Source organism: Aethalodelphis obliquidens, unplaced genomic scaffold, assembly GCF_003676395.1.
Source record: "Aethalodelphis obliquidens isolate GAN/ISIS:26980383/991018 unplaced genomic scaffold, ASM367639v1 scaffold35, whole genome shotgun sequence".
In the NCBI taxonomy this organism is placed as follows: domain Eukaryota; kingdom Metazoa; phylum Chordata; class Mammalia; order Artiodactyla; family Delphinidae; genus Aethalodelphis; species Aethalodelphis obliquidens.
Window position 1 is genome coordinate 14,141,230 of NW_020837979.1, and position 26,995 is coordinate 14,168,224.

The 26,995-nt window shown below is 52.8% G+C and overlaps 2 protein-coding genes across 7 annotated transcripts in view; one reads left to right on the top strand and one right to left on the bottom strand.

Moving 5' to 3' along the window:
* Nucleotides 1–1,971: 1,971 nt before the first annotated feature.
* Nucleotides 1,972–16,990, top strand: CAPG (capping actin protein, gelsolin like). 3 transcript variants are annotated; one of them, XM_027129199.1, is made up of 11 exons: nucleotides 1,977–1,995; nucleotides 2,856–2,911; nucleotides 9,959–9,994; nucleotides 10,157–10,329; nucleotides 10,437–10,591; nucleotides 10,782–10,949; nucleotides 12,952–13,101; nucleotides 13,427–13,519; nucleotides 13,972–14,104; nucleotides 16,133–16,221; nucleotides 16,807–16,990. In XM_027129199.1, exons 3-11 carry the CDS (start codon nucleotides 9,972–9,974, stop codon nucleotides 16,870–16,872), a joined length of 1,050 nt encoding a protein of 349 aa, XP_026985000.1. In that variant the 5' UTR covers nucleotides 1,977–1,995; nucleotides 2,856–2,911; nucleotides 9,959–9,971; the 3' UTR covers nucleotides 16,873–16,990. The 3 variants fall into 3 exon arrangements, with proteins under 3 accessions (XP_026985003.1, XP_026985000.1, XP_026985002.1); XM_027129202.1 differs by lacking the exon at nucleotides 2,856–2,911 and having other exon boundaries at nucleotides 1,972–1,995; XM_027129201.1 differs by lacking the exons at nucleotides 1,977–1,995; nucleotides 2,856–2,911 and adding an exon at nucleotides 3,391–3,500.
* A 2,131-nt stretch (nucleotides 16,991–19,121) lies between these two features.
* Nucleotides 19,122–26,995, bottom strand: part of ELMOD3 (ELMO domain containing 3) — a 28,533-nt gene continuing 20,659 nt past the window's right edge. For 3 of the 4 annotated variants that reach the window (XM_027129196.1, XM_027129195.1, XM_027129197.1), the window contains 3 exons: nucleotides 20,939–21,015; nucleotides 20,542–20,669; nucleotides 19,122–20,077 (listed from right to left, as the gene is read on the bottom strand). In XM_027129196.1, the coding sequence (XP_026984997.1) occupies nucleotides 19,875–20,077; nucleotides 20,542–20,669; nucleotides 20,939–21,015 (408 nt within the window). In that variant the 3' untranslated portion in view covers nucleotides 19,122–19,874. The remainder of the gene's footprint in view (nucleotides 20,078–20,541; nucleotides 20,670–20,938; nucleotides 21,016–26,995) is intronic. The other variant, XM_027129198.1, reaches the window with a different exon arrangement.

Sequence of the window (26,995 nt, forward strand, 5' to 3'; positions counted from 1 at the left end):
GTGAGGAACCTGTGGTTCAGAAGGTTTAAGTGACTTTCCCAAAGTGACAGAGGTTAGGGCACTGCTAGAATTTGAGGAGTTTGCTCTCTGTTAATTCAGTAAAAAAAAAAAAAAAAAATTTTTTTTTGGAGTGTCTCTTACCTGCTGAATGCTCTGCTGGGTGCTGGGGTCACAAGGATGACCTGATATGGTCTCTGGGCTGGAGGAGCTAACAGTGTGATGGGGAAGGCACACGTGGCAGATGAGAGAAAGGGGTGGTGAGGGGACTTTCTGGGGTGGTAGAAGTGTTTTATATCTTGGTAGGGATGTGGGTTGCATGGGTGTTTGCATATGTGAAGACGCATTCAAACGCACACTTACGATTTGTGATTTTCACTGTAAATTTTACCTTAAAAATGCAGAAAGTGGAAATGCTCTGCCTAGCATAGCATAGCATAGCATACACTATGCCTAGTAGGGTCCTGGTGGGGCTCAGCTGTCCAGAAGTGGGCCAGGGGTTGACTAGGTGGGCCATGGATATAATTCCATCTTTGCTCCCAGGGTATGGCTGAAAATTTTTCCCACGGAGTCTGAAGACTCAGATGGCCCAGTGGCCTGATGCCCAGAGCACCCGGGGAGGACTAAGGAGGAGGTCAGGGATTACTGCACATTTCGAGGAGGGATATTTAGGCTGAGTCTGTAGGTGACCAGTTGGTCAGAGGAGGGTGGACACGTGGGGCGGTTTCTAAGCATTACTCAGGAATGGAGTGTAGTCGCTCAGTGTTGTCCAGGTGGAAAGGAGTAGAACCAGGCTTTGAATTGCTTCCCTTACCCCAGGCCCCATCAGTGGGCCTTGGAGAAAGTCATGCTGGTTGGAATTTTCCAAGCTGCTTCCCAAGAAAGGAAAAGTCCTCTTACCACTGCATCAAGGGGCCACGTCCTAATCCTGATGCCTCTTGTCAGCCGACATTTGCCGGGGTGTGCCTGCTGTGCAGGGCTCTGTCCATTCAGAAGCAAAAATGGAAGTGTGGACCACTTGCTGTCCTCACTTCCGGAAGGCCTAGCCTCTGGGCGGAGACACTGGCTGGCCTGTTTTCCTCTGAATAAAGACAAGAAGGGTGGGACTTCCTTGGTGGTGCAGTGGTTAAGAATCCGCCTGCCAATGCAGGGGACATGGGTTTGATCCCTGGTCTGGGAAGATCCCACATGCCACGGAGCAACTAAGCCCGTGCGCCACAACTACTGAAGCCCGCACGCCTGGAGCCCGTACTCTGCAACAAGAGAAGCCACTGCAGTGAGAAGCATGTGCACCGCAAGGAAGAGTAGCCCCTGCTCGCCACAGCTACTGCTCACCACAACTAGAGAAAGCCGGTGTGCAGCAACGAAGACCCAATGCAGCCAAAAAAAATTAAAAATAAAGAATAATAAAAAAAACCCGAGAAGGGTGAGGAGTTCCAGTTCTAGCACCGGCTTTGAGGCCAGACCAGCCTAGATTAGAATCCTGGTTCTGCTACTGAACTAGCAGTGTGACCCTGGACAAGTTACCTACCCTCTCTGAGCCTCCGGGAGACTTCATCTATTAAGCGGCATAATGACAAATAGTTGTGAAGACTGAACGAGGTCACGTTTACAGCACTGAGTACATAGTAAGCACTCAAGGAAGAGGAGCTGTTACAGCTTAATCCAGGCCAAAAATCTTAACAGTTGAGTGGGTTGTGAACGCTGCCTTGCTCTCGCCAAGTTTTCTGCAGAGTACTGTTGTTAATTTCCCGAATACCCGCCCCACTTCCAGGTTCGTTTCAGAGCCGAGTCTCCCCCATGGCGGGGGTGGTGGGGGGAGGGGGAGACGACTATTGCGAGGGGCGGGCTCAGCAGCGTCCCCAGCCAGCTCGGGCCCCTCCCTCTGATTCACTCTGGGTGGCTTTTAGCCGCTCACGTCGGGGGCGGGAGCGGGGAGGGGAGGCAGGGCAGGGCGGCAGAGACAGTGGCCGGAGCAAGTCAGCAGGGCGCAGGCAGGCAAGTAGCGCTTGGGGTCTGACCACTCGGCGCCTGGGCTCCCCCTGTAGGGGTCGGAGGGGCTCAGCTGGTCGCGGGCCCCCTCGTCTGCGCGCCCGGCTCCCCCTTCTTCTCTTAGGGGCGCAGCCGCGTGTCTAGTCAGGTCTCCTCGTTTCCCGTAAGGAGGGGCGGGAGGGGGTGAGTCAGTGCTAAAGAGATGCTTTATCTTCCTACATTTGGGATAAATTGAGCGTACCTGCTGGGGAGACCGGAGAGGGAGGAAAAATGAGCCTGTTAAAAAACAGCTTTTAGAGTCTGGTTACCAGATAATGTGATTAATAACGTTAGTTATTGTTAGAGTTCCAAGGCGCTAGAGAGTCCTAGACTCTTTTAACTGACCTGCTCTTCTGTTTCGCTGTTAGTTTGCAAACGTCTCCCCCGCCCCCCCGTACCCACCCCTTGGTGATGGGGACACCTTTTTAGCCAGGTGAGGCTCCAGTGTGGAGAGAGAGCAGTGACTCCCATTCATGCTTGTGCCCTGCGGAGTCCAGAGTCCTAGAGCCACCCGGGTTTTGCCCCAGTGCAGACCAGAATCGACGAACCTCGCTGGGGCGGGGTGGGGCAGGGCGAGGGCGAGGGCGAGGGCGAGGGCGAGGGCGGGGCGCGGAGAGATGATCTGGGGTTTAACTTTCCATCCCTTCCCTCTGCTAAACCATGAAGGGAGAGGGAATTCAGGCATTGCTTCGGGAGGTGCTGGGGTCCCATGGTAAATTCAGTGTTGGCAAGAGAAATCCATCCAGGTTTATTGAGCGTCTATAATTTGCTCATTAATTATACCATTTCATTTAATCTTCACTTTTGTCTTCATGCCCCTTTTACAGTTAGGGCAGAGGGAGGCTCCAGGAAGTTAAGTCACTTGCAAGAGGAAGCAGAGCCAGTAAGTAGCCAAAATGTCCAACTCTTTCCATTCTGCCACGTTATCTGCCCAACCAATGGCTCTCGTGAGGACAAGACCCTCTTTTTAAGGCCATGGAGACACTCAGGTGCCAGCTAGCGTTTGTGTTCTTTGAAGAAGACATTCAACTTATCTCGTTCTGGTCCAGAAGTTCTAACACATGCATTGATTCGGTTCCACTGCTGCCCCCTGGGTGGGGCCTGACCCTGAAGGCTGAGCCTTGTCTCTAACTAGCCTGTTGATCAACCCTGGGCCAGGCCTGGCCTGTGTCCAGCACAGGTGGGACAGATTTCTGGACTCCGCTGCATCCTCTTGCACGGATTCCACAGGGCATGGAAGCTTCCCGTGCTCTGTCTCGTGCTCCCTGTGTAATCACAGGCAAGTCACTTGTGCTCTCAAGGCCTCCATATTCTCCTCTGGAAAGCGGACAAACGAGTTGGACCAGACTAGCTCCAGGGCCTTACGATGTGATGGAGGCAAGATGGCCCCTGGGTTGAGCCAGAACCAGGCTTATTTTTATTGCTGTCCCTCAGAGCACCCTGGGCCGAGACTGTGTGACAGTCAACATCTGGTGAGTGAGAAGCTGAGCAAGGGTAGATCTGAGAGGCATCCAGCATGCGGGACACAGCAAAGAATGTTTTCCCGGCCTCAGCCACTCCCCGGGAACAGAGATTTAACAACGGCAACAAAAAAAATCAAATGTATGCATTCAGGCAAGGAGGAAGGCAAGTCGAGAAGGAGGAAAAAGTGGTTCAGAGCCAGTGACCCTACCCAGGAAATGTGACTAACCCAGCAGAGGCTGGGGCCAGGCAGACGTGCCTGCCTCAGGCCGGTGAGCGGGGAACGTAGGCAGTCTTGGCTTTCCTGTGGTTTCCCTCGCAGGTCCCAGACTCAGAGCTGCCAGCCCTGGCTTGCAGCCGGTGGAGCCCACTGTGATGGGACTCCAAGCTGGCGTCGCCTCTACCTCCCAATGGGGGTGTCTGAGGAGCCAGCCTGGCCGCACTCCCTGCTAGTCCCCTATGTCGATCTCCTCCGTCAGGGACTGCCTGCCCGCCCAGCACAGTCTACCCTTTCCTGCCCTCGGCACCAGCTGGGGAAGGAGGCCAGGGGTGGGGTCGATGGGTGGGAATATCAGGAGATAGCAGAGGGAAGGGAGAGGCTGTGGTGTGTGTGTGTGTGGGGGGGCTGGCTGGAAGGAAGCAGAGCCTGAAAAGCAGAAGTGGGAGGAAGCAGAGCTGCGCGGAGAGGTGAAAGTGGAGGGAGGCTCGGCGGGGGATGGGCTGGCCGGGACTCTCTTAGGTGGGCAGGCGAGGGCAGAAACAGAGGCTCACGTTTCTGGAAGCTGCTTTGTCCAGGACTGGTGTACCCCACCTGCCGTCCTTTCCAGTCACTGGAGCCTCAACTGCCCGGGCAACGGGTGGATTGGGCTCCGCATACGGACAAGGAACTCCTGGGCCGGGGCTTGTCCTGGCTTGTGGTGCCCAACCTCCTGACAGAGGCCACCGCACTGAGTGACCGGACACCTGAAGGTCCTCAGCCAGCCTGGAGGTGCATTCAGATTTGAGGATACTTGTTCCTACGACAGGATGGTGGCGTGATGGTAGATAGGTGGGCTGGAATGGCTGGGGTGGGGGTGGGCAGGTCTCACATTTGAATTTAAACTGTGTGGCACGGTCCATTTTTTTTTTTCTGACCAGGATCGAAGCCGTGCCCTGTGCAGTGGAAGCGTGGAGTCTTAACCACTGGTGGCACGGTCCATTATTTTGCAAATTCAAGAAGACCCCAGCCCACGGTCCAGCCAGCTGCCTGGGGTAGGGTAGGGGTGGGTGCGGGAGCGAAGGTGGAGCCAGGAAAGGGTAGGAGTCCTGCTTGGTGTCAAGGGAGAGAACACTGGCCGAAGAGCTTCCAGGCAAGGCCTCTGGACCCAGCAGCTCCTGCAGATGTCCAGGTTCCAGGCTGGGAGGAGCTGGTGTCATTTCAAGTGCTGACACTCACCCCTTTCTCTTTCTAGGGGAGAAGGGTAGGGGTTGTTGCATTTCACACCTAAGGGCAAACCGGGACTGTGCGGTGAAGGGACCTGTTGGGAATCAGTGGACTCGGGATCTGAGGAAGGCACAGATAGCGGGGAGGACCTGTCATTCTGACAGCTGGCAAGCACTGCCGCAAAGGTCTGCATAACTGACCCCCCCACTTCACAGTGTGTCCTCAAAGCCCGGCTCCTTCCTGAGTCAGGACCTTGGGACAGCCAGCAGGGCAAACATCCTGCCCCTACCCCTAGCCTCTGCTTTCTGCCTCCAGGGCTGCTCCTGCCTGTTGATTTTCCTGTGCTATCTCTTTATTTTTTTTTAATTTATTTATTTATATTTATTATTTTCTTGGCTGCATTGGGTCCTCGTTGCAGCACACAGGCTTCCTCTAGTTGCGGTGAGCAGGGCTACGCTTCGTTGCGGTGGGCAGGCTTCTCATTGCGGTGGCTTCTCTTGTTGCGGAGCACGGGCTCTAGGCGCGCAGGCTTCAGAAGTTGTGGCATGTGGGCTCAGTAGTTGTGGCTCGCAGGCTCTAGAGCTCAGGCTCAGTAGTTGTGGTGCACTGGCTTAGCGGCTCCACGGCATGTGGGATCTTCCTGGGCCAGGGCTCGAACCCGTGTCCCCTGCACTGGCAGGTGGATTCTTAACCACTGCGCCACCAGCGAAGCCCTCCTGTGCTACCTCTTAGGCTCCATCTGGTCTAATAACTGGAGAAAGTCCAGTTAATCGAATACATTCTCTGAGCGCCTGCAGGGTTCCAGGCACAGTGTAAGGTTCCAGCTCGATCCAAAAGGGCAAAATATGCCTCCTCCTCAAAAGGCCTTTATAGTCTAGTTGGGGAGATGGCCAGGCCCATAACCCAGCACACTGTGGCAGAGTGGGAAAGCGTAAAGGCTTTAACGTAAGAGGGACAGAAGCAGCTGCCTTTTGAGGTGGTGAGTTCCCCATCACTGGAAGTGGTGGAGAAGAGGATGGTGAGGGATGTAGGGGTTGGGAGGCAGATGTGGAAGAGGATTAACTAGGTACTAAGCCTCCTTCTAATGCCAGCATCTGTGATTCTGTGACATTCCCCACGTAGGGTAGGTTGGCTGCAGTCCCTTGCATGTGATGGCTTCCTGCTTCTCCACCCCCATCAGCTAGACCTTGAGACTCGCATGGGCTGTTCTTTATTTCTGTGCCCTTCTGCCCTCATTTTGCCCAGTGCCAAGCTCCCAATATAGACCCTGAATGGAATTGAATAGACCCTGTTGTGGGCTGCTTAAGGAATGCAGGAGTACCGGGCATGTCCCCTGCTCTGGTTGAGCGGTCAGGTCATGCTCCAAGACAGCCTGTAAGCAGGAAATGAAGGGTGTGCTCCTAGGTGAGAGGGCTGGGAGAACTCCCAGAGAAGGCCGAGGCCACCCAGTGTCCTAGAAGCCTCCTCAGATGGCTGCGGCTTGAAATGGGCCCAGAGGGGTGGTGGGGCTTGGATGGATGTGAGGTGGAGCTTCACACTGAGGAAGCTGAGGAGCTGTGGGCCTGGGCAGAGGAGCTGGAGGGAGAGGAGTGACAGGCCGATGGCAGTGGGCGCTTGCGGGGCAGAACTGTGAGCAGAAGGCTGGTGGGCATGTTTACAGTCATCTGGAACTTCTCCAACACTGACATCCGGGCTCCACCCTGGAGAGTCTGGTTTTTATTTTTAAAGAATCAATTTTATTTACTTATTTATTTCTGGCTGCGTTGGGTCTTCGTTGCTGCGCGCAGGCTTTTCTCTAGTTGCGGCGAGCGGGGGCCACTCTTTGTTGCGGTGCGCGGGCTTCTCACTGCGGTGGCTTCTCTTGTTGCGGAGCACGGGCTCTAGGCACGTGGGCTTCAGTAGTTGAGGCACGCGGTCTCAGTAGTTGTGGCGCACGGGCTTAGTTGCTCCACGGCCTGTGGGATCTTCCCGGACCAGGGCTCAAACCCGTGTCCCCTGCATTGGCAGGCGGATTCTTAACCGCTGCGCCACCAGGGAAGCCCCGAGAGTCTGGTTTTAACTGGCATTGGCATTGGGATTTTTTTAAAGCCCCCAGATGACTCTGATATGCAGGCAGGTGTGAGATGCTGGTCTGGACAGAGTTAACTGGCAGCATAAGAACCACCTAGAACATAGTTCAAAATGCAGATGCCCATCCTCACTCCAGACCCGTGGAATCAAAATCTTCAGGCTTGGGCCTCGATGTTTTTATAAGATCCCAAGGTAATTCTAACCGGCGGCCGGGCTGGAAAGCCAAAGTGATGAGGGTCAGGCCGCCAACCCCTCTCACCTAAACATTGCACTGGTTCTTGGAGGCCTGTAGCCCCGCAAGTGGGCTGCCTGCTTTTGAGTTATGGCCTGAGCTCTCAGGTCGGGACACAGAACAAAAAAATATGGGAATTCTCTGGCAGTCCAGTGGTTAGGACGCCACGCTTCCACTGCAGGGGCGCGGTTCGATCGGTGGATGGGGAACTAAGATCCTGCATGCCGTGTAACACGGCAAAAAAAAAAAAAAAAACGGTAGACAGCTGACAGTTGGCCCACTTGTTCACGCCATCTCTGTCCACGAGCTCTCCTCCCTGGCTTGGTCTTGGGGGTGGCCACGTCACCACTTCAGGCCTGAGTTGCAGGCTGAGCTGTCCGTTACAGGGGATGTGGGCACAACATGTGACCCTATGTGGGATGGAGAACCATTAAAGGTTCCCTCCTCCAAGCCTCCCCCTCGCTGCCTCCCCTCTACCTTGGGGAAGTGTTGTTCAGCTATGTTTTAAGTTAGGAAGGAAAAGGAAATTCAGTTTCACCTGGTATTTTACACCCATGGCCACTGCTCCTGTTTCCCCATCTGTTTCCTACTCAGACTCAACATCCTCTGCTCTCCCGTCCATCCCCCAAAGATTGCCCTTTGCCCTTCCTGCTTCCCCAGGCCCCAAGAGTCTCCTAATGGTGCCTTTTAACCCTGAAGTTCCCCAGGTCCTTCCCTTGCACCACTGGGGCTCTCTGTTAGCGGCACAGCATGAACTGGGTGGCAGTGCTTGCTGGTGTGGGCTCTGCATTTGCAGCCAAAGAAAGAAACCCTCTAGTCATGGGAACGTAGGAAAGAGTGAGTGAAGCCATGGCTACTACACTTGTGAAATTTTTTAAAAGATACTATTTTTTAAAAATGCTTGCCTTTAGCACTTTGTTTTTTCCCTGAATAACTTCTGTCCAAAAAAGTTTGCTCTTACTGACCTACAGAATAAAGATGATATTCATCATCCTGGCATTTGAGGGGAGCTGGGCATACAGAAGTGATACCTGAGGCACAGACGTAGAGAACAAACGTAGGGACACCAAGGGGGAAGGGGCGGTGAGATGAATTGGGAGATTGGGATGGACGTATATACACTATTGATACTATGTGTAAAATAGATAACTAATGAGAACCTACTGTATAGCACAGGGAACTCTACTCAGTGCTCTGTGGTGACCTAAATGGGAAGGAAATCCAAAAAAGAGGGGATATGTGTATATGAATACCTGATTTCACTTTGCTGTACAGTAGTTACTAACACAACATTGTAAAGCAACTATATGCCAGTACGAATTAATCAAAAAAAAAAAAAAAAAGAAGTGATAGCTGATGCCTGGGAACGGGGGGCGGGGGTGGAAATTCCCTAGGGAGGGAGTTTAGTATTAGAGAAGGCACTAAGTCTAATGATAGCTGTAGCTTTTTTTGTTTTTCTGAGATTTTTTTGTTTGCTTTTGGTAGATGCCTTTTATCAGGTTAAGGAAGTTCCCTTCTATTCCTAGTTTGCTAAAAGCTTTTTTTTTAAAATCAAAAATGGATATAGAATTTTTCTAAATAATTTTTCTGTATCTACTGAGATGATTTTATGTTTGTTCATATGGCTTGATAATAGGGTGGATTACATTGATTTTCAGATGTTAAACCTACTTTGCATTCCTGGAGTAAACCCTGTTTAGTCATGATGTTTTATCTTTTTATATATTTCTGAACTCCATATGCTAAAATTTTGTTAATATTTTTTTTCTGTGTTCATGAGGGATCTTGGTCTAATTTTCTTTTCTATAATATATTTATCTGGTTTTGTTATATCAGGAAAATGGTGGCAGCATGGGATGAGTTGGGAAGTGCTCTCTTGTTTTCTAGAAGAGTTTGTGTAGAATTGGTATTATGCCTTCCTTAAGTTTTTGGTAGAATTTATCTGGACTTGGAATTGTTTGGAGGTGGGGGAGTTTTTAAGTACAATTTCAATTTCTTTAACAGATATTAGATGGTCATCTCTTTTGTTTCTGTGTTGGAAATTTGCATCTTTTCTTAATCAGTTTGTCTAAAGGGTCATCAATTTTATTGATTTGTCCAAAAACCAGCTTCACTGATTTTCTCTATTGTTTTGGTTTTTGGTTTATTGATTTTAAGTCATTGACTTTAGACTTTTCAAATATAAGCAGTTATTGCTTAGAGAGATGTATCCCAGCCTCATGCAATGCCCAGAGTTAGGAGTCTGGAAGCAGGAGAGGTCACAGCAAGGGGAAGACACTGGCCCAGGGCCAGAGACTCCTAGTGCTTTTTACTAGTCACTGCGTGATTTGGGACTTAGACTCTCTGAGCCTGAGTTTCTTTGCCCGCATAATGGAGCCAGGGATAATCTCCTCTTGAGCTGTTGGAGACGAATTAGTTGAGTATGAAAGCACTTGGCCACCCGGAAGGACCTCCCCAGACCAGTGTGAAGGCTGGTTGTCATGGGGCTTCCCTGGTGGCGCAGTGGTTGAGAGTCCGCCTGCCGATGCAGGGGACATGGGTTCGTGCCCCGGTCCGGGAAGATCCCACATGCTGCAGAGCAGCTGGGCCCGTGAGCCATGGCCGCTGAGCCTGCGCATCCGGAGCCTGTGCTCTGCCAACGGGAGAGGCCACAACAGTGAGAGGCCCGTGTACCGCAAAAAAAAAAAAAGAAAGGCTGGTTGTCTTGACATTTGTAATAATAATGGCTTCTTCTGTCTTTCCAGATCCGGAGACAGCATGTACTCACCCATCCCCCAGAGGTAGGCTATGCACCCCGTTCCCTTCACCCCTCCCCTCTTCTCTTCCAAGGGCTGCCCCTCCTCACCCCCACACTGCAGTCCCCAGACCTGCCCAGGTCTCTCTGCTCGTCTCCTCCACCACCTGTGGGCCTCGGCCACCACCAACCCTCCCCCCTCCCGCAGTGGCTCTCCGTTCCCAGCCTCGGTGCAGGATCCCGGCCTGCACGTATGGCGGGTGGAGAAGCTGAAGCCGGTGCCCGTGGCCCCTGAGAACCAGGGCATCTTCTTCTCGGGAGACTCCTACCTAGTGCTGCACAATGGCCCGGAAGAGCTCTCCCACCTGCACCTGTGGATAGGTAAGTAAGAGAGGACTGGGGGGACTGGTGGGGGGACTGGCCCGGGCAGGGGTTGGGACTGGCAAGGGTCTCACGGGCTGTGCCCTGCCACCTCCCGCTCGCCCCAGGCCAGCAGTCGTCCCGGGATGAGCAGGGGGCCTGCGCCGTGCTGGCCGTGCACCTCAACACCCTGCTTGGGGAGCGGCCTGTGCAGCACCGAGAGGTACAGGGCAATGAGTCCGACCTCTTCATGAGCTACTTCCCACGTGGCCTTAAGTACCAGGTTAGAGCCCACCTCCCGTACCCCAACCTGCGGCTGCTCTCAGAGTCGGGACCCCTTCCAGCTGGCCCTTACCCTGCAAAAGTCCCAGACCCACACGGGGCTGGGTCCTCCCCACCTTTCTGCCTGCCTCCCAGTGGGATGGGGTGTGGAGTGCTCGGGCCTCCATTCAGGCTGGCCATCTGGGCTGCAGGAAGGCGGCGTGGAGTCAGCATTTCACAAGACGTCGCCAGGGGCCACCCCAGCTGCCATCAGGAAACTCTACCAGGTGAAGGGCAAGAAGAACATCCGTGCCACCGAGCGGGCACTGAGCTGGGACAGCTTCAACACAGGGGACTGCTTCATCCTGGACCTGGGCCAGGTGGGTAGGCAGGGTTGACTGAGCACCCACCTGTGTTGGCAGTGTGTGTGTATGTGTGTGTGTGTGTGTGCGCGCGTGTGTGTGTTTTGGCCGTGTCTTGAGGCTTCTGGGATCTTAGTTCCCCAACCAGGATTGAACCTGGGGCCACAGCAGTGAAAGCGCTGAGTCTTAACCACTGGACCCCCAGGGAACTCCCTGGCATTGTGGGGTTTTTTTTTTTTAGGCAGAGGTCTTCTTAGAAGCCCATATGATTTAAATTTATTTATTTATTTATTTATGGCTGTGTTGGGTCTTCGTTTCTGTGCGAGGGCTTTCTCTAGTTGCAGCGAGTGAGGGCCATTCTTCATCGCCGTGCACGGGCCTCTCACTGTCATGGCCTCTCTTGTTGTGGAGCACAGGCTCCAGACGTGCAGGCTCAGTAGTTGTGGCTCATGGGCCTAGCTGCTGCACTGCATGTGGGATCCTCCCAGACCAGGGCTTGAACCCGTGTTCCCTGTATTGGCAGGCAGATTCTCAACCACTGTGCCACCAGGGAAGCCCCAGCATTGTGTTTTAAAAGGTCAGAGACCAGGAGGCCAGGGCAAAGGGAGAGGGGCTGAGAAGCTATAAGCCCGTTCCAAGTGGGGTCACTGCAGCCATTACAAGACATCCCTGTATTTCTTAGGACAGAAACCTCCCTCTGCTGTCTGGCCATCGCCTCTAACACTGGAGCCTACTCTCTCCTACTCCTGGAGGCTTTGTAGCTCCGAGTTAAGCCGCCTCCCAGCCCATGCGTTAATCACTTCGCTCATCCCTTCCCTCCGTGAATCTATGTGTCTGCTCTGAGCCAGCACGGGGACCACAAATTGCTCACCCAGGGCAGGCAGCCAAGACGGGCCTGTCACTGGCTATAACCCATGGCAGGAGATGATGAGGGCCCTCTTAGGGGCAGTGGCCTGTGCTGGGGGAGCTGGGGGCAGGGAGAGGCCTTCTAGCCCAAGCCCAAGCCGTTGTCCCAGGGAGGCGCCATTTGACTGGACCCTCACGGAGGGGAAATGCCCTTCCAGGCGAAGATGATGGGTAAGCTGAGGCACTGAGACAGATAAGGGTGCAGACATGCATGTGGACAGCAGGGAAGGATGTAGCCTGACCGGGACCCAGGGTGGGAACAGGAGCGGCGGGAGTGGAAATTGCTAAGGAGCTGAGATCCAGGGCGGGAGGAGATTGATTCTCTGAGGGTCTGGACCGCATCTGTCGTGCTAAAGATTTGGGACAGGAAGAGCAACCCAGATGCTCTTTGGAAGGAGGACTGGAAGCAGTGAGATATAGAGGCAGGGGACCCGCTCAGGAGGGGTGATGAGGGCCGTGCCTGGCGGGGGTGCAGAGGTGTGTGAGATACTGGGCCCAGGGATGTCATTCACCCATTCATTCATTCAATAAGTGTTTATTGTAGGCCTAAAGATGTGCCCATTTCTGTTTTGGCACTGGGCATACAGCAGTGGGCCAAGCCAAACAAAACAAAACACTCATGCCCTAAGGAGGCTTACTTTCTAGTCAGGGAAGATAGATTATAAACAAGATAAAGATGTTTCAATATATGACCCAAGTAATGTGGAGAAAGATGCGGGGCAGAGAATCGCTCTTGCCAAAGACTGTCATTCCCGTGCCCGGAGAGGCCTTGGTTCCCCTCTGCCTTCCTTTTTTTTTTTTTTTGTGGTACGCGGACCTCTCACCGTTGTGGCCTCTCCCGTTGCGGAGCACAGGCTCCGGACGCGCAGGCTCAGCGGCCATGGCTCACGGGCCCAGCCGCTCCGCGGCATGTGGGATCTTCCCGGACCGGGGCACGAACCTGTGTCCCCTGCATTGGCAGGCGGACTCTCAACCACTGCGCCACCAGGGAAGCCCCACCTCTGCCTTCTTGATTGTCTTCGATCGTCTTGCCTCAGAGGGCAGTTCTGCGGACCCTGTGAAGGGCAGGATGCAGGCAGTTGGCTCTAACCCGTGCCTCCCCACTTCCCTCCAGAACATCTTCACCTGGTGTGGTGCAAAGTCCAACATCCTGGAGCGTAACAAGGCACGGGACCTGGCGCTGGCCATTCGGGACAGCGAGCGGCAGGGCAAGGCCCAGGTGGAGATCGTCACCGATGGAGAGGAGCCTGTCGACATGATCCAGGTTGAGAGATGTGGGGAGGGTAGCTCTGCTTGGAAGCCACCGAGAGGGGCAGTGATCAGCTGGGGGCACGAGGGTGATGGGTGGAGGGCTGTGAGGGCATCTGCGGTGCTGCTCAGGGCTTGGTGGGATTCAGAGTCAAGTACCCCTCGGGATGGAGGGACTGGTGGCCGGGCAGGAGGACCTAGCCCTCCCCACCTCTGCCCGGCGCCCTTGTGCAGACAGAGTTTGTCCCACTGGGGCGGTGGCCCTGGCTGTGATGGGTTGGGAAGGTCCAGGCTGAGTGCCCAGGAATCCCTGGAAACGTGGCCTGCCCTGACCCCTGCAGGTCCTGGGCCCCAAGCCCGCTCTGAAGGAGGGCAACCCTGAGGAAGACCTCACAGCTGACCAGACAAACGCCCAGGCTGCGGCTCTGTATAAGGTGGGCGCCCCGGGCCTGCCCTAGGACCAGGCGGGGTACGAGCCTGGGTGTTTGTGGGGCTGAAAGGAGGGGAGAAAGCAGTGGGAGGCTGGGCCAGGCACCAGGGTGGTTTATCCAGGGCTTGGAGCGAGGGTAGGATGGGAAGTGAACAGATGCTGGAGGAAATGAATGCCACTTCGCTTCCGGCCCGTTCTTGGAGAAGGAGGTTTGAAACAAGCCCACGCTGAGCTTTACTTTGTGGGATTCTTTACCTTCGCTCTTAATTGGGAGTCTACTTAACTTCCATGAATTCTGGGGCACTGTGAGGCGGTGGTTGCGCCTGAAGTAGGGCTGGGGGTCGCCCAGGATTTGCCTGTCCTGTTTCCTCCACCTCCGGTCTGCTGCGTGGCCTGGGGCGGTGGGTGGAGCCGCAGCGGGGAGGAGGTGACACGGCACTGCCCATCCTCCCCCAGGTCTCTGATGCCACTGGACAGATGAGCCTGACCAAGGTGGCCGACTCCAGCCCCTTTGCCCTCGAGATGCTGATACCCGATGACTGCTTTGTGCTGGACAACGGGCTCTGCAGCAAGATCTACATCTGGAAGGGTACGTGTGGCTTCTGCAGCCCAGCCTGAGACCCCTGCAGCCGCTGACCGGGCAAGGCTTCCCGTGGGAGGGCTCAGCCGACCCAGAGACGGCTGACTCAGGGAGCCTCCGCGGCTGTGGGTTTTCTCAGGGTTTCCTGCGCCCAGCCCAGGCAAGGGTTCTGCACTTTTAGCCTGCCTCCGAATCACCCGAGGGCCTGTTAACACCCATAGCTGGAAGCCACCCCTGAGATTCTGATGCACGAGGTCTGTACCAGAGCCTGAGAATTCGCACATCTAACCAGCTCCCAGGCCTTGCTGCTGGTCCAGGGACTGCGTGTTGAGGGCCACTGTCACAGAGTTCTCCTAGGCCTTTGGCTGCTAGGACCTCTGATTCTGCCATTCTGCCTTGGGGTGTGAGAGATTGATTTTAGATATGAAATCCCACCTTTTGCAGTGGGTAGAGAACTGGTAGAACTTGTTTTTCCAAGAGATTGGGTTGGCTGGGAATGAAATACTGTTGTGTGGAAGCCTGTTTGCTAGATCCAACTCTGAAAATGTAACAAACCTCTGAGTCTCTGAGCGGTACTGGGAACCTCCTCACTTCTGTGTGCTTGTCTTTTTTCTTGAACGTGTCTCACCTCCCTGCCCACATTATAAAGCTCTTGAAAGCAGGAACCATATGGTCTCTAGTGTCCTGACGAGATAGCATGTGCTCAAGAAATATTTGTGGGGTCAACCAAAGCCAAGAGAAGTTCCCAGCCAGGAGGATGGAGAAACGTTAGGTGTTCTAACTTCGCAGCTACAAGGCAGGAACACTCTTGCCTCAGGGAAGGGCCAGGAGTGGCAAGCAGTAGGTCAGCTTTCTAAGAAGTAAGGCGGTTGGGTGGGGGAGCATTGTGCTTCTGGGGCTGACTTTTCCCTCCTGCCTCTGGGTACCTTCCCACAGACCCAATGGGGTGGGCGTGGTGCTCCCAGATGCCCACGGAAGTGTATTTAACCCCAAGCAAAGAACCAAGACACCGGGACTTCCCTGGTGGTCCGGTGGCTAAGACTCCGCGCTCCCAATGCAGGGGACCCAGGTTCGCTCCTGGGGCAGGGAGCCAGATCCCACACGCGTAACTACAGAGCCCGCACGCAGCAACGAAGATATCCAGCCAAACAAATGCATATTTAAAAAAAAAAAAAAAAAGAACCGAGAAACCAGTGGAGAAACAGGGAACTTGGGAGCAAGGAAGAGAAGTATTTCGTAATCACAAAGGAAGGATACAGCACATTAATTTCAGACACGTTGTCGCTAACTAGATTTTCATAGCCTGGCTGGAGAGCCAGCCACAGTTCACAACATTGTCTCTCTGGAAAAGCACCTCCAGCTGGAGCGCAGTTTGGTTAAAGGGACTGCCTGCAGGCAGGAAGGGAGGACGCTGCTCTCCCTTTTTATCGGCTCTTAGTTGGCATAACTATTAGGCCGATGTTGGCATCTGGCTTTGTGGGAGTAAGATTACAGTCAATCACATCCTTTTTTTTGTCCAGTTGCATTTTGCAAAACAACAGTTGATAACAGTGCAGTTGACAGACTCAAAAGGCGAGGGGCCCTGGAGTGGGTGAGAGGGACCTGAGAGTCTGATGCCAGGGAAACATTAGTTCTCCCTGAATATCCCTAGGGCCCTGGCCCTAGCAGAAGGCTTTGATGATTGGAGCGGGCAGAGGGCAGTTTTCATCTGGAGCTGCCAGGTTGGGAGGGGCTAACCTCCCCCCTCCAAAGAGCCCCCTGAGTGTTCTTAGTGCCTCCTGGTCCATTTATTTTAAAAGGAGCCAGCTATTCTCTGAACCCCCTTAAGTCTCCTTGAGAGAAGTGGGGTGTGGGCTAGAGAGGGTACCTTCTCTTTTACAAAATCTCCTCCTGGGAATTCACTGGTGGTCCCGTGGTTAGGATTCTGGGCTTTCACTGCTGGGGGCCCTAGTTCGATCCCTGGCCAGGGAACTTAAGATCCTGCAAGCCTCGCGGAGCGGCCAAGAAATAAAAAAAGGTCTCCTCCCTACGATCCAGGGCGCAAAGCTAACGAGAAGGAACGGCAGGCGGCCCTGCAAGTGGCTGAGGACTTCATCGCCCGCATGCGGTATGCCCCAAACACTCAGGTGAGGAGCCTCCCTTCCACCCAGCGCCCTCCTCCTGGGGCTCTTCCCTGGCCTCCTGCCTCTCAGACTGGACAAGAAGGGTGGAAAAGCCTGGGGCACAGTCAGAAGCAGTCAGGCCTCCCTCCCAGGCCTACCCAGTGGGAAAGCCCTTCTCAATCCTTCCAAGCTTTACAATACATGGTATTTTCTAAGAGGGTGTTTGGGCAGTGCTCCCCCGGGAGCCCAGCAAGTCGGGTACACCTCTGGGGCTTGTGCGTCTCCTCTGGGCCGAGGTCCCTAGCTGGTTCTGCCCCTGCTCATCCCGGCACGGCGACACCACAGGTCAACCTGATGGGACCTGATAAGGCTCATGTATAATTGGTGCCTCTGTGAAACCGCACCTGAGTCCTCGAAGCAATCTGTTTTCTCAGCCCGCGTCCCTGTAATCTTTCTCGTCTCCTGGCTTATCTGGGGAAGCTTCCCTGGCCTGGATGGCATATGGACTTGGGCCTGGTGCCCATCACCCTCCTCCCTGGCTCCGGCCCTCCCCGGCAGAGGCAGAGGTGGCAACCTTGTGACCAGACTCCTCCCCTGCTGATCCCACAGGTGGAGATCCTGCCTCAGGGCCGCGAGAGTCCCATCTTCAAGCAATTCTTCAAGGACTGGAAGTGAGGGCGGGCGTCTCCCTGCCCCCACCTGCTGCCCGCTTGCTTCTCCTCCAGCTTCCTGGTCAGTGCCGAGGTGCCCCCCGCGGATGATCAATAAAGGAGACCAGTGCCCTCTGCCTGCACTGCCTGCCTTGGGCTAATTCTTCCTGCTCCACCTAGTCATGCTGGGCGGAGTAGGACCCAGGGGACAATTCCACCACCCGTGAGAGGCCAGAGCTGGCTTTGCGTGATGAGGCAGAGGGGCCAGAAGTCCCAGTGGGCCTGGCAGGCACTGCTGTGAACCCAATAGGGAGGTGGCACAGGGCCAGGGCTCAGGATCACTTTCCGCCCGAGGTTCGGTTCAGTCTCACATTCCCGACGGGGAGAAGGTTGTGGCGGCGGCTATGGGATTCATCTCCATTCAAGCCAGTATTTCCTCAGGGGCCCCAATAATCCGCTGCAAGGCAGCTTCCAAAGGATGTGTGCTCACCAAGCAAGAGCCCAGCTCTGCACCTCTGTGCGGGAGGCTGGCTTGTCACGTCGTTGCGTCGGGCATTCGGCTGATGAGCTCAGGGCCACGTGGGGCCGTGGGAAAAGCACCCGACTAGTGTCCGAGGGTCATGGGGTCTGGTTCTCACCTGCCTCTGTTTGAGCCTGGGCAAGTTGCTTTTCCTCCTCTGGGTCCTAGTTCATTCTCTTGTGTAACGGGGTAGTGGCTGGAAAAGCAAAGAGGCTAGGCAGCTAAATAGGCAGAGAATGGAGTAGCCCCAAAGCAGTCCCACCCTGGGGGACATGACCTGGCCAGGGGGAGGGGGCGTGGTATGAGCAAGGCGGGAGCTGCGTAAGCCCAGACCAGAAGGACCGGAGTCCACGAGGCCTGGCAGGGTTGCAGCTGTCCTGACCCACTCTCACCCCGGGCCCTCCAGGCTAAGTGGCTTCTGAGCTCTGACGTGCTGGATCTTCCATCCCAAACAGAAATTCTGATCAAGTTCATCTCAGTGATTTTTGTGCTGAGAAGCATAGAGAAATCAGCTCCCCGTGCATCCCCCTGCTGTTTTCTCCACACAGAGATATCTCGGGAGTCCACTGGACAGCCTCTGCAAAGAGCGTGCGCCAGGGATGACTTTTAAAAGGGGAAAGAGTAAGGGTTGTACCAAATCCATGGTTCTGACCTTTTTAGGGCTGTGAAGCATTTTAAGTCTCTCATGAAAGGCCTTGGAAGGCCTTTCCTAAGAAAAATGCATAGATTAAGATTTTTGCATCTACTTTCAGAGCATTTAGACGACCCCCCAGCCAATCCATCAACAGAACTGCAACTTAATCCCTGGACTGTTATTGCGAGCGTTCCCAGGTCCGAAGTTGTCCGGAGAGCATCCCACCAAGAGTGATGTGGGACAGGCTTCTGCAGAGGCCATTGGCCTCCCCTCCAGCTAGAGGCCCACGAATGCTGGTCCCTACTCTGCTGTGGGCTGAGCACTCATGGTCGAGGTCTGCTGAGCTGGCCTCAAGGTCCGAGCGAGGGAAAGGAATCTGCAGGAAAGGAACTGTTGAACTTGGCATTCTGAAGCGGAGGCTGGGCTGCGTTCTAACCCCACCAGGCCCAGTAATCTTGCTGCCATCTCTGCTGGTCAGCTAAGCGCCTCGTCAGGACGAAGGAGGTAGAGGATTAGTTTAGGTCAAAGACGACACGAGGCAAGCAGCAGGGTCCATTACCAGCCCCGCCCCTGAGGCCTCCTGCTGACAGGAGTCCCTTGCATACTTGGGTGGCCATCTGTCGTCTCCACCTCTGTGATGGGCCTCCCCCTGCATGGGGCGGACTTGGAGAGGCCTGCGGGGCTGGACAGTTGTCTTCCGTGACTCCACTTGAGGGAGGTCAGAGGACGGGAGAGCAGCCTAGCGGGGCTCTCACCTGCCCCCTGTTCCCCAGCGCCAAAGCCCCGGAGGCCCTTTTGTGAGTGAAGCGACAACAGCTAGCTTCCCCAGAAGCAAATACAGGACAAACACCAGCCAACTTTAACAAGAGCCAGGGCCGCCTTGCCCACTGGTTAGAGCATGCAGAGACTCCGGGTCTGTAAGTGCAGCAGGGTGAGGCTGGACAGTGTATGAACTTGGCGGGAGTGTGGCCAGGGCACAGCAGCCTCTCCTGGGCCCGTGACCAGCACCAGAGACAACCAGGACGTCACCCGGCCGAGTGCCTGGCTCTAAAGGGGACCCTGGGATAACACGGCCACAGGAAGGCACAAAGCTTATCTGGAAGGAAAACACTTGAGACTCTTAACCCAGAAGAATTCTTTTATTTAAAAACTGCTGGTACATGAATTTCCTCCTTCCTTTGCCCAGGCCAGAGAACCATCCCTGATGGGACCTGCACAGCCTCCACGGGGGTAGCCCAGCTGATGGGCGGTTAGGATGGGCGGCAGCAGACACCCAGCCCAGTGCCTGGCTCTGTGTCACAAGCAGTGGGGAGGAGGGATGGGGAGAGGTGAGGGTGGGATAAGTGCAAGGCCAGAGACCCCAGGGGATGGAGAGGAAGGCAGGCCCGTGTGCACTCTCTGGTTCATGCTGCCCCCTGTCAGCTGCTGCCACCGCTACCATCTCCCTTCACATTCTAACTACTCAGCCCATGTCTGGTCCCTGTCCCGTGGACCCGCGGCCTGAAAGCCCCGCTGCCAGGAGTCAGAACTCCGGCACCTCTCCTCGGGAATACCTTTGATGTAGGGCTGTGTGGAACACCCAGACGGGGTCTCCCACTTCATGATCTGTCACTGAAATGACCTGGAACCCAACTCTGGAAGCTGTAGCCCAACTAAGATTGTGGCAAAGTGTTCCTTGCTCTGGAGGCAGGTCTGCGGGGAGTGGGTCAAATTTAACAGCCCCTAATGTCTCATGCAGGTGAGGGTCCTTGGCTCCCCAAACAGGCTTCCTACATCCCTTCTGCTAGGACCGCAAGGGGCAGAACGGTGCCAGGGTACACCCTCCGAAAGCCCCTTCAAGGCTTTTGATCCGGTGGCCGCTCACTGGGGTTGGTCAGATCAGCCATGTGCCTTCAGAGGAGTGTGGTGGCAGGTCACACACTCCTGTGAAAGTGAGATCCTTGGAGGGAGGGGCTTGTGGCCCAGCACACTTCCGCGCCCCCAACAGGGAGGCCTGTCCCTTTGACACTCCAGCCAAGTAGATCTCCAGGGTCTTGAGCAGCCGTCTGGGGCTCTTCTTGGCCAACACCTCCAAGTCTGGAACAGAGAGGATTGGGGAGCAGAAGGCTTGTGGGGGCTGTGGAATGCACAACCCAGAGGCTCTGGAGAGGAGGGTGAAGGAGTCGTCTAAGATGGAGAGCTCACCAGAGAGGGAGACCCAGGAACCAGATTCGGCCACAGGGACCACACGCTCTACCCTGTCCAGGACAGTCTCAACTTTGAATAGCCAGTCCAACTGCTGGGCCCAGCTTTTGATTCAGAAAATATAGTCACCGGATGTACAGGGCCAGGAAGGGAGAAGAGTGGCGGCAGAGGAAGGAGAGTGGCAGGCTCTTGAGGGTGGGATTGGAGGCCCGGGGAAGCTGGAACTTGAGAAGCCGTGAATGGGGGGTGGGGGGAAAGGAAGGCACCCCAAACCAGTTCAGCAGCCACCCTGGGGTCCCTGAACCCGGGGACGCCAGGAGTGCAGGAGCTAGGCCTCCCCAGAAGAGCGAGCACACCTCTGAGGACAAAGCCCGAGTCAGAGATGGTCTTGTGCTGCGTCCTCCAGACGTGCGCGAGGCGGAGGAAAGTGGCGGCGTAGAAGCTGTTCACCACCGGGACCACCTTCTGCTGCCGGTTACACTCCCTGCAGGACGAGGGAGGTCACCTGCTCAGCAGTGGACAGAGGCTGACACCTGGGGGCCCTCCCGCCCTGTCCCCAAGGAGCCTTCACATCTGAGGTCAGGGTTGGGGAGGAGAGATGGGCTGCGAGGCTGGTGCACGGGGATCTCTCCAGGTACCCCAGAACCAGCAGGTGAGGGAGAGCTGGGAGGATGAGGCACGCGGGGGTGGGGGGTGGGAGGGAACCAGGCTCTGCTGGCCGGGGAGGGCAGGGTGACCAGCGTGGGGACTCACCTGGAGAGACATCCCTCCCTTAAGGCCTGGATGGTGATGCGGGTGATGTTCACGGACATCAAACAGAAGGGGAATTGCTGGAATGGAGTGGGTACTGGGTCAGTGGCAATCTAGGCTCTCACCTTCTGTGCTTCCCGTCACCCACAACCCGACCTGGCCCGCAGGAGATAACAATCACAGCCAGAGGCAAGCAGCTGGTATTACTGATGCTTACATTTAATGTTCACAATAATCTTCCCATTTTACAGAGGAGGAAACTGAGGGTCAGTGACCTTAAATAACTTTCCTAAGGTGTTGGAACCAAGACTCCTACTGAGGTCGATTCACTCCGAAGCTGGTGCACAAACCCCTGTGCTAGTTCTCCAGTCTCTTCAACATCCGATGCATCAGCTCTCCCTGGCCTTCACCGGGCCCGCCCCGTGTGCTGCCTGTGGACCACATCACCCCCTGGGGTTGGATGGACACAAGAGGAGTGAGGCTCAGTTATCTAACCAATTCTATAGGTTCTTAAAATCTCTTCTCCCCTTCTCTGGGCTTCTGGTTATTTGCTCATAAGCTCTTCACCCAAAAGCAGACAGAGAAGGTACAAGTAGGTAGAAAGTCAGCATTGACTTAGGGCGCACCCCATCTCTTAGTAACACAGAAGCCTGAGAATGGGCTGTGCAGGTCCCCCTCCCGAGCGGGGCAGACTGGGTCCAGCACGGCTGCTTTACCAGGAAGGGCCTCCAAATTCCCTATAGCATCCACCTGAATGCTTTCTTTTTGGAGAGGCCAGTTCCTTCCTATTCTTTAACAACAAAAACCCAAGCAAATGAAAAGAGGCTTTCCCCAGGGGATCTGCAAATACTGCATGTTAGTTTCCGCCCTTGAACCCACACAAGGACATCGGCTGAGAGGGACACATAGACCAGTGCGTTCCTTAGCTTAGAACAAGAGCCAAAGTCTATTTATCCCATCTGCCTCCCTTGAGAAGAAAAATCCGTTACATTGTGATGGAGAGCTGTGCTGTCCAGTACTATAGCAACTAGCCAGGTGTAGCTATTTAAATTTTAATTAATTGAAAATTCAGTAAAATTAGAAATTCAACTCCTTAGTCATACCAGCCGTATTTCCTGTGCTCTATAGCCACTCTTGCTTAAGAGCTGCTACGCTGGACAGTGCAGATAGAGAACATTTCCTTCATTGCAAAAAGTTCCAGTGGCCAGCACTGAACTGTAGAAGGTCTTCTGGCTCCACGGGGATTTTTCTCAGGGCCTTCCATGACACCTGGATTCCAGGTCTTGGCCTGGCCACCTGCCAGCTGTGTATACTTAGGAAGGCCACCCGAACTCTGTGAGACTCGGCTCTCCCGTCTCTCAAAACCAAAAAGGAAGTAAATTTTAAGTGCTGTGCAGAAAAGAGTGAACATGTCTGAAGAACCTAGGGGCAGGACAGGAATAAAGACGCTGACATAGAGAATGGACTTAAGGACATGGGGAGGCGGAAGGGTAAGGTGGGACGAAGTGAGAGAGTGGCATGGACGTATGTACACTACCACATGTAAAATAGCTAGTGGGAAGCAGCCGCATAGCACAGGGAGATCAGCTCGGTGCTTTGTGACCAGAGGGGTGGGATAGGGAGGGTGGGAGGGAGATGCAAGAGGGAGGAGATATGGGGATATATGTATATGTATAGCTGATTCACCTTGTTATAAAGCAGAAACTAACACACCATTGTAAAGCAATTATACTCCAATAAAGATGTTAAAAAAAAAAAAGTGAACACAGGCCTGAGATTGCCATCCTTAGAAAGGCCTGCTTATAAGGCTGGCATCTGGGAACTTGGATTTTGTGAGGGTTCCCACCATCCCCTCAGGCTGACTATTGTACCCAAACTGTGCAAACCATACGGTTTATGCTGAACACCTGCCTTCGCTCTGATTCTGGAATTTTGGTACGTGCTAGACAGATGGTGCTGCGTGACCAGCCCCCAGTAAAAACCTCGGATACTGAATCTCTGATGAGCCCCCTGGTTGGCAACATTCCACGTGTTACGCAATTCGATGCTGTTGGAATTAAGCGCGTCCCGTGTGACTCTACTGGGAGAGGACTCCTGGAAGCCCGCACCTGGTTTCCTATGGATGTTGTCCATGCACTTCCTCCCTTTGCTGATTTTGCTTTTGCTGCAGTAAATCACAGCTGAGAGTACAACTATACACCAAATCCTGGGAGTCCTCCCAGTGGTCCTGGGGACCCCCACACAAGGGCCGTGCTCAGTGGAGTCAATTCGTTAATCCTTACAAAAACTCTCCAGGGTAGCTTTTATTTTATTTTATTTTATTTATTTTTTATTCTTTTTTTTGCGGTACGCGGGCCTCTCACTGTTGTGGCCTCTCCCGCTGCGGAGCGCAGGCTCAGCGGCCATGGCTCATGGGCCCAGCCGCTCCGCGGCATGTGGGATCTTCCCGGACCGGGGCACAAACCCATGTCCCCTGTATCGGCAGGCAGACTCTCAACCACTGCGCCACCAGGGTAGCTTTTATTATCCACAGTCTACATTTTCTATTATCCCACAACCTACCTCACAGAGCTGCTCTAAGGAGTAATTTAGATCACATGTGCAAAATGCTAAGTGCAGCACTGGCCTGAGGAGGTGCTAACAGACGTTCATAATTATTATCTGCGCCTCAGTGGGTAGCTGAGGTCAGCAGCAATGCATCTCTACCTTCGGGTATTGCCTATTTAATTATAATATTTGTATAATATCATCCCTTCCCTTGCTTCCTTTCAGTCTAAAAATAAATATGGGAACAAGAACATGGTAGCAACATAATTAACAGAGGATCCGAACTTAGTGTTCATTCATTCTCAGGAATATTTTTATAAAAGCCTACTTACTAAAAAGCAGTGAAAACTGGAATTCAGATAGAAATATCTCCTTTCCTTCATCCCCCCAGGTGACTCTGAGGCGGGCTGCTGGCTGTAAGAAGCCCACGGCTGGGCGAGCTGTCAGGTGATGGGGGTCCTCGCCCCAGCTTCACCACTTAGTAGCTGCCCAGTTTTGTATATGCCCAGGAGTGAGATTGCTGGGTCATACGGTAATTCTATTTTTAGTTTTTTAAGGAACCTCCATACTGTTCTCCACAGTGGCTGTATCAATTTGCATTCCCACCAACAGGGCAAGAGGGTTCCTTTTTCTCCACACCCTCTCCAGCATTCGTTGTTTGTAGATTTTCTCATGATGCCCATTCTAACTGGTGTGAGGTGATACCTCAGTGTAGTTTTGATCTGCATTTCTCTAATAACTGGTGATGCTGAGCAGCTTTTTGTGTGCCTCTTGGCCATCTGTATGTCTTCTTTGGAGAAATGGCTATTTAGGTCTTCTGCCCATTTTTTGATTGGGTTGTTTTTTTAATATTGAGCTGCAGGAGCTGTTTATATATTTTGGAGATTAATCCTTTGTCCATTGATTCGTTTGCAAATATTTTCTTCCATTCTGAAGGTTGTCTTTTCATTTTGTTTGTAGTTTCCTTTGCTTGGCAAAAGCTGTTAAGTTTCATTAGGTCCCATTTGTTTACTTTCATTTTTATTTCCATTACTCTAGGAGGTGGATCGAAAAAGATCTTGCTGTGATTTATGTCAGAGAGTGTTCTTCCTATGTTTTCCTCTAAGAGTTTTATAGTGTCCAGTCTTACATTTAGGTCTCTAATCCATTTTGAGTTTCTTTTTGTGTATGGTGTTAGGGTGTGTTCTAATTTCATTCTTTTACATGTTGCTGTCCAGTTTTCCCAGCACCACTTATTGAAGAGACTGTCTATTCTCCACTGTATATCCTTGCCTCCTTTGTCATAGATTACTTGACCATAGGTGCGTGTGTTTATCTCTGGGCTTTCTATCCTGTTCCACTGATCTATATTTCTGTTTTTGTGCCCATTCCATATTGTCTTGATTATTGTAGCTTTGTAGTATAGTCTGAAGTCAGGGAGTCTGATTCCTCCAGCTCTGTTTATTTCTCTCAAGACTGCTTTGGCTATTCAGGGTCTTTTGTGTCTCCATACAAATTTTAAGATTTTTTTGTTCTAGTTCTGTAAAAAATGCCATTGGTAATTTGATAGGGATTGCATTGAATCTGTACATTGCTTTGGGTAGCATAGTCATTTTCACAATAGTGATTCTTCCAATCCAAGAACATGGTATATCTCTCCATCTGTTTGTATCATCTTTAATTTCTTTCATCAGTGTCTTATAGTTTTCTGCATACAGGTCTTTTTGTCTCCCTACGTAGGTTTATTCCTAGGTATTTTATTCTTTTTGTTACAATGGTAAATGGGAGTGTTTCCTTAATTTCTCTTTCAGATTTCTCATCATTAGTGTATAGGAATGCAAGAGATTTCTGTGCATTAATTTTGCACCCTGCAACTTTACCAAATTCACTGATTAGCTCTAGTAGTTTTCTGGGGCATCTTTAGGATTCTCTATGTAGAGTATCATGTCATCTGCAAACAGTGACAGTTTTACTTCTTCTTTTCCAATTTGTATTCCTTTTATTTCTTTTTCTTCTCTGATTGCCGTGGCTAGGACTTCCAAAACTATTTTGAATAACAGTGGCGAGAGTGGACATCCTTGTCTTGTTCCTGATCTTAGAGGAAATGCTTTCAGGTTTTCACCATTGAGAATGATGTTTGCTGTGGGTTTGTTGTATATGCCCTTTATTATGTTGAGGTAGGTTCCCTGTATGCCCACTTTCTGGAGAGCTTTTATCATAAATGGGTGTTGAATTTTGTCAAAAGCTTTTTCTGCATCTACTGAGATGATCACATGGTTTTTCTCCTTTAATTTGTTAATATGGTATATCACACTGATTGATTTACATGTATTGAAGAATCCTTGCATCCCTGGGCTAAATCCCACTTGATCATGGTGTATGATCCTTCTAATGTGTTGTTGGATTCTGTTTGCTAGTATTTTGTTGAGGATCTTTTCATCTATATTCATCAGCGATATTGGTCTGTAGTATCTTCATGTTCTTTCGCCAGGAAATGAAGATTTACAAGGATCATCTCTGCCCTACCTTTACGCAGGCTTGTCATGTTGATGGGATGAAATAACAGACGGAAATTGCAAGGAAAGCTATACAAATTGTTGTCTGTTTGTAACTACTGTTGCGAGGGGCTTCCCTTCCTGCCAGCAATCAGCCAGATGCGGCCTGCGTCTCGGCATCTGAACTGTAGCACTCCTCCTCCTCAGGACAGCGTGGGCCATGCACTTTCATGGAGTCCTGGGTTCCCCCAGCATCTGTACTTTCTGGCCAATTCCCCTTTAGTAGGATGTACCACAGGTACCTGAGACCTCAGCTCTCTCCTTAGAAAAGAGACAGGACTGGCTTCTGGCAGGTCTGAGTCCCCCAACTGTTACTCTGGTCTCCTACGTGCCTCCTGGAAAACTGTATTTTCAAGATCCATAAGGGCTTGAGGTGAAGTTTTCCTTTAAACTTTGGAGTTACTTAGGAGTTCAAGGAATCATAAAGCCGGAAGGGACCTTAGAATCTTTTAGGCCAAATCTCTTATTTCATAAAACAGCAAAGGGAGGCCCAGAGAGGCTAGGTGACTTGCCTCAAATCATAGCTAAGTAATGATACTGCAGATGGAACTAGGATCTAGCTTCCTGACACCTACACCAGCCCTCTTATTTTATTATTTTAAGCTGCTATTCCTTCTTATTGTCTGACATGCATGTTGTGGAGTAAGTATAAATCCACAATAAATTCCACAGAGGCCAGCAGGTGAAGGGATGAGAAACAGATTGGTCAAAGTGGTCAGGCTGGTCTGGACCCAGATCAAGTACCCAGGGCTTCCTCTCTCGTCTTGCTCTTCCCTCTGCCTGGGACATTCCTCCCTCAGATATCCAATGACCTACCCCCTCACCTCAGTCAAGCCTGTCCTTGAAAACAAATGAGGGATGCTGAACTGGCACTAACCCTCTACCCTGGCTTCCATATTTCTGCAGGAAGATCTTACAAGAGAGCCTTCAAAAACCACAAGAAAGGGAGGCACTGAGGTCAGAGATGATTTCTAGGAAA

Excerpts from the sequence above, each read along its gene's own strand:
- CAPG (XM_027129202.1), top strand. The coding sequence starts at position 9,972 with ATGTACTCACCCATCCCCCAGAG. Across the intron at positions 13,102-13,426 it reads AGCCTGTCGACATGATCCAG|GTCCTGGGCCCCAAGCCCGC; the intron begins GTTGAGAGATGT and ends TGACCCCTGCAG. Across the intron at positions 16,222-16,806 it reads GGTATGCCCCAAACACTCAG|GTGGAGATCCTGCCTCAGGG; the intron begins GTGAGGAGCCTC and ends CTGATCCCACAG.